At 29.3% G+C, this 9,563-nt stretch overlaps 1 protein-coding gene across 6 annotated transcripts in view; it reads left to right on the plus strand.

Annotated features, from left to right (window-relative positions):
* Positions 1-9,537, plus strand: part of LOC106793117 (zinc transporter ZIP1-like) — a 24,497-nt gene extending 14,960 nt beyond the window's left edge. For 3 of the 6 annotated variants that reach the window (XM_014759771.1, XM_014759770.1, XM_014759772.1), the window contains exon 8: positions 7,910-9,537. In XM_014759771.1, coding sequence (XP_014615257.1) covers positions 7,910-8,214 — 305 coding nt within the window. In that variant the 3' untranslated portion in view covers positions 8,215-9,537. Of the gene's footprint in view, positions 1-1,496; positions 2,647-2,997; positions 4,055-4,189; positions 4,329-7,909 lie in introns of those variants that run through there. The other 3 variants (XM_014759768.1, XM_014759769.1, XM_014759767.1) reach the window with 3 other exon arrangements.
* Positions 9,538-9,563: the final 26 nt, after the last annotated feature.

Genomic DNA, 9,563 nt, shown 5'->3' on the forward strand with positions numbered 1-9,563 from the left:
TATTATAAAATATAATTTGATTTATTTGAAATTATTTTACTTTTATTACTAAAAAGAAGCAAAAATATGAGAGTTTAAACAATTCCTATAGATTTAATGATCTAAGAGATATTTTCGAAGTAATAAAAAGAAGATATGAGATTCAAAGTATAAATGGAAACTCTAACACAACACGAAAGAGATTATTCATCGGTTTGTATGTCTAGTAAACACTATGTGATAACGTGTCATGCGTAGAAAACAATAGAACATCAACTTCGTATCACGAATATCAATAATCGTAGCATTAATACTGCAAAAATAAGAGAGAAAGAAAATGGAACTTTCGTCTTCGTTTATGCAACTACAAATTTTTTAAATTCGAACACAAAAATACAAAATCTTAATGAATTCCGGTTAATCTTATAGAAACAAAACGAATGCTGCCTTTCAAATTCAAACGTTTGAAATATCAAAACAAAACAAATTCCACGCGAAACACATACATACTTTTTACATTGATATCAATGAATGTACGTGTAAGAAAAAGATAGAATGATAGTAAACATGAACTATACAAAGTCGCTAAATTCAACATTCTGAAATAATCGATATTTTACATTATTGATTGAAGACGTTGAACGAAAATGTACAGAATGATCACAGTATAGAATTTTGATAACAAATGAATTTATTAATCGAACGACATATTTTTTTAAATTTTACTACTAAACAATTATATAAACTACAAACCAAAAGTTTGGGTACACTTACCATATTTGCATTACACATTTAATGTACTATTCAAAATTACAAAAAGAACTTGTGGAATCTTTTAAAAAATAATTAAAACAATTTGCAAACAAAATAATTGCAAAAATTACTTTTACGAATACTAAAATAATGCAAAATATATATTCACAAAAAAATGGTTACTTTGACTAGCAAAACATTTAGCAATTTTTAGCAAATTTATCTACAATAGTAAGTTGTTCTAATTAATTGCTTACGTATGTATAACAAGTATATCTGTATATAAAATAAAATAAAACATTTAAGAAACACAACTAGGAATAGTTTCAAGATATTTCATACAAGTACGTGTACCCGAACGATTAATTTTGATTATATACAACTTGAGTTAATAATTATTACATATAAAAATAAATTTATATAACGCATTAAACATTTGATACTAAAACGGTACATTGGTAAATAAAATAATTCAGACAAATAATTATTGATACTACCTGTATATGAATAATTAAGAAAAAAAGAGAAGAGATGGTATACGTGTGTGTATATATTGCAAATATATACTTTTACATACTTACATAGTGGTATGTACTTACATTAGTAATACAAATACATCGGGAACTCGGGAGAGAATGAGAAAGAGAGATGGTGAGAAGGTGGCGGAAAGAGTGAGAAGAACCTGGTGGGGGTTTTAGAGTAAAGAGCGGGGAGAGGAGAAAGGGAGGGGGAGCAGGAAACGGTTCGGAGAGACTATGTAAGATGCGAGGGGATACGAATGACCAACGACGTCCCTATCCAGACCCTGAGTGTCCGGTTCGACGCCGTGCCGCGTGGAACGATTACACATATCTTTCTTTATTTATTCATTTTCTTTCATTTCTTACATTTTTTTCTTCGTATTCCCTCCAATAAATCCAGTGGTCATTCGTTTCAATTAATTAAACAATAATAATATTAATAATAATAATAAGAAGAAGAACGAAAAAGTTATTCCTTCAGCTAATGTAAAAGTTCTCATGTTTATGTATTTGTATATCACATATGGTTATCACTGAACTTAAATTTGAAACATTGTCCGATATAAACAAAAGAAAATAATTGGCGATGGTGGTGAGAACAATAAATAAAGAATTATTTATGTTAATATCGATTGGAAAGAAGGAGACACATTGGACCAATAATCATCATTGTGTACCACTATTACTATTAGTACTATTACTACTACTATTACGGTCCAGTTAATATCAACGTCGGTGGTTTAGCACCAGTGCTTTGGGTGAAAGTGGGTAGCCGGTGTAGTTCGCGGAATACTCTCGATTGTATTTACGATCGTATACAGTTCGAGACGATAAGTAAGTATATACTAACCATCTGTGCAATAATATCCGAAAAAGAAGGAAACAAGAGGTGTTATTTTGGAAGTGTGCTGCAACTTGGTACCAAAGTTTTAATAAGAATTTAAGCGAATTTAACGTCAACTATACGTACTAGATATGAATATTTTCATGAATTAATATATTATAGGATGAGAAGTGAACAAAATGTTGATATAAAGAACATAACAACCAAGAGATTAGATATTAGACGTACTGAAAAAAAACACAGTTCCTCGAGTTCTATTTATTATCGCATATGAAAGAGAATAAAAATATATAAATAAAGATGGAAGAAGAAAATACGAGTACGACGTCTTCGATTCTTTTGATGGCAAAAATTGGTGCCATGATTGGTCTCGGTTTTGGATCACTTATATTGGGTATGTTACCTCTGATAGTTGGACGATGCAGGACGAAATTGAATCGTCAGAAACGATGCCACGGCATCTCCATTAATTCGAGTAATTCAACATCGACGTCAACCTCGGCATCGCAAACATCCTCCTCGTTCGTCGATAACGCAGCGAATTCGCAAGTACGCTTTTCTAACTCTCCTCCCCCTCACTTCTCTTTCTTTCTCTTCATGTTGTTCTTTGAAGAACCTCAGAGGAATACTAATGAATAAACATAATTCGACTTTTAAAACTTTGAATTAAATGTTTGTAAAATTTGAAATATGAAAACAGAGTTGTTTACTTTAATCTTTAAATTCAAACTCGAAATTAGGAATAATAGAGATTAATAATTTGATTTATTAATATCAGTAAATTTTCTTCAGAGATTCTTCAGATATTTGTTTATTGCATGCACATTTATATTTATGTAAAAAGAGAGAGAAAGGAAGAGAGAGAGGACAAGGAAATGAGATTAAGCAAATACTCTTCAGGGACTGTTGACTTCGCTGTTACTCTGCTTCGGAGGTGGAGTTCTTCTTTTCACGACATTCCTACATCTAGCACCGGAGGTACGACTAAGTGTCGAGACACATCAATCTAATGGTCAACTACCAATATTAGGAACACTAAGTTTATCGGAATTACTTTTCTGCGGTGGATTCTTCCTGGTATATTTGGTCGAGGAAGCCGTACACGCGGCATTAACTGGGAAACCTGAGTCCTCCGAAGCTCTACTTTATAGAACAGTATCGGTACGTCGATGTAACAATCAAACTGGTGTAACAACGTCTGCAGCAAGTGGTTCAACTACGACTGTATCAACGACGACTAGATCTACTTGGAAAGATGACTGCGAGGATGGTGAAAAATTGGATCGACGTTCGAGACATCAATTGGAGGATATGTGCGGTATTAAGAATGATAAAGTATTGCCAGCCATATTCGTTCTTTCATCATCGACAGGAGGATTATCAACACAGATCGGTGATCAAAGAGACAATGATAGACACCAATCAGATCCAGAATTAGCTGTTGATGTTGCTACTGCTTATACATCCCAAGAAAATCATGAACATAAACACTCGATCCTAACGAAAAAGTCATCCGTCCAAGGTTTATTAACCGTTCTGGCTTTATCCTTTCATGCTATATTCGAAGGACTTGCCGTAGGATTGGAACCTTCCTTGAGTTCTGTCGTTTATCTTGCTGCAGCTATTGCCACTCATAAATTGGTTATATCCTTTTGCGTTGGTATGGAACTTTATGTTGCCAGTGCATCAACCAGAACAACTTTGGGATACTTAACAGTTTTCTCGATGGTAACACCCATCGGTATCGCAGTTGGACTAGCTCTTAGTCATTTCAAAAACAACAGCGATACTTTAGGACCTACCCCAACTATACTTCAAGGAATGGCAGCTGGAACTTTACTCTATGTTGTATTCTTCGAAGTATTAGCACGAGAAAAAGCAAACGAAAAGAGTGGTCTTCTACAATTACTCGCGATTATTGTTGGTTTTATGCTGATGCTGGGTCTACAGATTGCCAGTGAGTGTTTCCCGGAAGACCTTTCGTCTGTTACGATGAAACTCTTCTCTCTGTCTCTTTTTCTCTTTATTATATAATTTATGGAAGATTGTCTATCTCTGAAAAGACCTTGAATTTATTTCTTCCGTGTTTCAGGGAAAATCGTTTTATCAGTTTATCAGTTGCGTGAATCTTTCCTTTAACAAAATCAAACTAATGGAACAGGTATTAGATTGATGAAAAAATAATTACGAATTGGATTATTTTACATTTGAAACAGGATTTTCTTGTTATATCATTAGAATATAAAAAGAAAAATCAGAAACTACTGGAAATTTAAATATTTGATTGAGAGACAATTAACGAACGTTGACTTTCAAAATGTCGTCATAAAAATCTGATATTTTGCAAATGAAGAGAATTCTAAAGATCTTTCAATTATTATTTAAGTTCAAATTCGATACTTCAAAATCGCAATTATTGATATACCCCAATCCAATAAGAAAAATTATTATTCCTGTTATATCTTTTCAACATCATTATGAATTACTAATCCTAAACTGATGACCATTTGATTCACACATTAATCATCAGAAAAGTAATTAACTTGAAATCAAACTCAAAAACGTTTAACATATGTCTCAATTCTCTGACGATAAAGTATTTGGCACGTTTCCTTTTTCGACAGATCCAACTCGGTACAAACCTATCGCAGGTACGTCCTTGATACATTTAAAGTCGACGTGTCGGTTTAACTTGTAGAGGAACTCGCCTCTCTATTGATTTGTTCAAGTTAAGTTTAAACGCTCGAAGAAATTTCAAGCCGAATTCGGTCACACATCAAACAAACGTGATTTATTTTAGAAAATATATATGCCAACAAAAGTTCTTTTCTTTTTCTAAATCTCATTATAAGTTACAATTATTTTAATATAATATATGATATTTATTTATTGTTAATCTAATAAATTCTAATTCGATGACTTTATCGATTATACTCGATAATGATTTATTTATCTGTCAATAATCAATTTCATTCGATTGGAATAATCTTCCTTTCGTTTTCCTTTTATTTTAGAACGTCATCTTCTTCGTAAATGTATATACATATATATACATACTTACTATATATATGTATATATTATATGTATATATATATATATATAGCCCAATTACAATTAAAGTTAACAAGTTTGATAACGGTCACGTTTTTGTCCAACCAACTTAAAGACTAATATGTACGTAGATCCCTAATGTATATATGATATATAATCTAATACATTTCTATGAAAATTTCCATAGCTCAAATCTGAAATGACATAATCCTTAGTTAATTAAATATATGATTTATCTAAAAAAATTAGCAGCTTATTTTTTTACTTTAAAAATGAAATTTATATGTTAAAAAATAAAAACTGCGAATTTTTTAAATACCTCAAGTAGATATAATTAAGACTAAATTAACCAATAATCAGTCAAAACGATCGATTTTTGTAAAACTATTTTCATATAAACTTTAAATTTAAATTTCATTTCATGTTTTTGTTTTAAAGTGTAATAATTTTTTTTCACTAGATACACAACTTAATAAGATTATTTTATACATTTGTTTTTTGTCTATAAGATAAATATTTGTATACATCATTTAATGCAACAAAAAATTGATGATCATTGAGCGTAGCAGAAAATTTCAACTCAGTTTTTACCAATCTTACTTCTTAACGACATTAAAATAGACAAACACAAAAGAAAAGGCCGTAACTAATTTACAGCACTACGTAATAGCAATTCGAGTCGCACATGAAGTTCTGTAAGAAATGTATGCTTCCGATTCAGTAATCTGTTAACAAGTACAGTCTCTCTCTCTCTCTTTCTCTCTTTCTCACGTACTATTATAATTTTAATTTTATTAAATTATTTTTACCTTTGACGAAATCCCGTTTTTGATTAAGCAAATCGTATATCGTAGTAGACATTAAAATGATATAAAAATATGATAAAAATGAAAATAAAAGATGAATTAAATTCGAAAGGAACATACATATTTCGATGTTGAAATTTAGGCGATATTATTTTTAGGAATATTAATAAAACACTCCATTTAAAAATATCTCCATCTGCAATAAAAAATACTTTTGATAATGAACAATAATAATTTCAATAAAAAAAGAACTAAATTCATTTTTAAAGCACATAATTATATAATTTGATATAATTTCTTCCAATATTACCGCGTACAGAAGTCTCTTTTATGTGAATGATGAAACAAATCTAATTGCAAGTCTAATAAATTTGTTATAAAACTTTTGAAATAGAGAAAATAGATAATCTTATGAAATGTACAATGTAATATAATACTTAAAGTTACATGAAAAATAGTTGAAAGATAAATATGTATACCTGAGAGACTAAATAATGAATGGTTCTCGTAAGAAAATGAGACATTTCCAGGAACGTATATCGTTTGCAATGATCGTGGGTGACAAATGACGATTTTTATTATGTTCATACGTTTTATTAGAACTAACATAAACTGCTCATTTTTCTTTCTTTCTTTCTTTCTTTCTCTTTCGCAAAGATCTAACTTATTTTCATAGCTTTCTCTATTTGTGACAATGACCCACGTCGCAGGTCGATGGACGATTCGACCGACTTTCAACCGCTTTCTCAACCACCTAGAATCTTTTATAGTAATGATCTTCCATCTTTAAGATTGATTAGTGATGATGAAGAAAAAGAGAGAGATAAGACAATGACCAAATTTGGCAAGCTTTTTTTTTTTAATTCAAGATACAGGGATTAAACTTTTCCAACATTGACTTGTTTTATAAATGAAAGCTTTTATATGTTATTTACAATTAACTCAATTATGTTTTCGTGTAAAAATTTGTTATTAAAAATGCTTAGATATAGAAATGTTATCATTACAATTTTTTATTACATGATGACCTTTTTATTTGTTATTTTCAATATTTTTTCTTTTGACAAAAGAAAATATAATTTGTTTGAAATTAAATTATTTGAATATTTTTCGAAGTCACTGTACGATAAAAAAAGAAATTTCTTTGAGATGAAACTTAAATATATATCTCGAAACCTACTTTAAATGTTGAAATATGAAATTCTTGAGGTTGATAATGTAGAATATTATTCGATTAGATATGACTATTTACACATGACGTCAGTTTATATTATAAAAGAATATAAGTAATATTGTTTTTAATGTTTTATCTTAATTACAAACTGATCATTAAAAATATTTTAATTTTACTAATGAGAAAAACTGAGTTGATAATCTATCGTAAAATGTTCATTCAAAATGGCGAATAACTACTACTACTACTACTGTCTTATATTACTTGCACGCATTTATTCGATATCATTAATTCTAATTACACTGTCACAATCGTTTACGACGTAACTTACAAAGACCAAAGCGCGTTTAATTGATTACATGACCTGAATAATTATGATAATGAATCTTGCAATAAATTTTACGAAAAACTAATATATTTCCAATACATCACGCTAAATATTATTTTAATTAATAATTAATAATAAAATAATAAAATTAACGAAGCAAAAAATATTATGTGCATTTATTTGTATTTTATGCTATTAATTTGCAATTAATAACAAAATAATATTAAACGTAACAAAACCTCGTACAAACTTAATTTAAATATCTGAATTAGCATAAAAAAAAAAAAGAAAAAAAAAATAATCAATGATCTAACGATTTATAAAAACAAAATAATTAATATTCAGTAGAAAAGTAATTAAGGAAAAAAAAAAAATTAAACAACGTCAATACCTATTACAGTTGATAATTATTATATAATTATATAATTAAAAATTCTTCTTTTTTTTTTGCAGCCGCCCACTCGCATTCGCATTCTCATTCGCATTCGCATTCCTCCCATCATGAACATGAGGATGAGCACGAGAATGAAACTGATCACGCTCACGAAATTGGCGGGAAAATGGAAAACAAGATGGATACACAAAGGATAATGGGTGATGCTATCGAAAAAGTTACGCAAAATATTGTCGACGTACTATCGAAAAATTTGACGTCTCCTACGAGTCCGCAAACGCAAGAGGAACATTTTCATCGACATGAAAATAATTTGAATGATACGACTAATATTTTATTATCATCGACAAATCGTACCGCGTGAAGTAAACGTTTTATCGAAGAACATTTCAAATGTCTCGATTTCCATTGATCAATTTTACTTCGAGAAAAAGAATCGAACCTTCGTATTACAAAGAATTATGTGGAAGATCATTGAATAATCTTTTTATGATGATTCTTTTATGAATATTTTAACGAAGGATATTTTGATACCACGTGTACATTTATGTGTGTGTGTGTGTGTGTGTCTGTGTGTATATGTATGTATATGTGTGAAAAAGAGAGTATACGAAAGGATTAAAGAGAACGCAAAGAAGAAGAAGAAGAAGAAAAAATAGTGCTCGAAGAAGTTTCTTGCCAATAATGAAAGTTCGATTATAATCAGACAATTTTTCTACCCTATGTGTCGATAACTCATTTTTCCAGCCGATGCACTCGTAGTCTCGCTAATTTCAATTATTCGAGCGAAATATGTGGCCTTTTTGCGAAGTAATTGATGTTTCGATATTTGTTTGTACTAACATGTAGAACGGTCGGTAATTTATCGGTTGTTAAATTGTGTTAGATTTTATTTTATCCGTTTATTTATTATGAAAATTTATCAAAATCATGACTAATTGCTCGATTAATAAAAATAATGTGTATTTGTGTGAGAGCCATTTTGCATTCATGATTAAATAAATTTTAAAAAATCATTTTGAAACTTAAAATGGCGCGTTATTCAAACGTTTAAATTGGTATGATTCTTTTGTAATAAATTAAGTTACACGATAATTTAGGCTGTTATATACAAATATACCTCTCGTTTTCTTGTTAAGAAAGATGAAATTTGAATTAAATTTGGTTTCATCTTTTTTTTCTTTTTCTATTGTGAAAAATGTTAAATATATATTTAATAACAATAACCGAAATATCGCAATTATATTGATGATATACGAAACACTTAACTTAAATGATCATGATTCGAGTCAATTATATTCCTAATGTACTTCTTCAGCACTCATCCTTGTATTTTGATTATTTATTGTCATTTATTTTCTATTGCAACATTACTTGCACGAGATATTCCTATATAACTGACTGATTTTAGTCGAAATACATATCGAGTGTCTTAACGATGTGTTGCATATTCATTACGTTTAATAATTATAGTCAAAATATTAGATAATTACATTTCCCTACTTTATAACAAATTAACATATGTACCACAAAGCATTTACCATCATCTAACATGTTCATTTGTCATTTGAGATCAATCGAATTAACGTTCTTTATAATATAATATTGAATGATATTGACATTAGTTAATGTTTAATATGATTTTTCTTTACTTAAATATTGTTAAACTAAAATTTGAAAAAAAAAATTTGCATATTATTGTTTTTTATAATT

This window comes from Polistes canadensis, unplaced genomic scaffold, assembly GCF_001313835.1.
Source record: "Polistes canadensis isolate GaletaPanama2010 unplaced genomic scaffold, ASM131383v1 scaffold_11, whole genome shotgun sequence".
In the NCBI taxonomy this organism is placed as follows: domain Eukaryota; kingdom Metazoa; phylum Arthropoda; class Insecta; order Hymenoptera; family Vespidae; genus Polistes; species Polistes canadensis.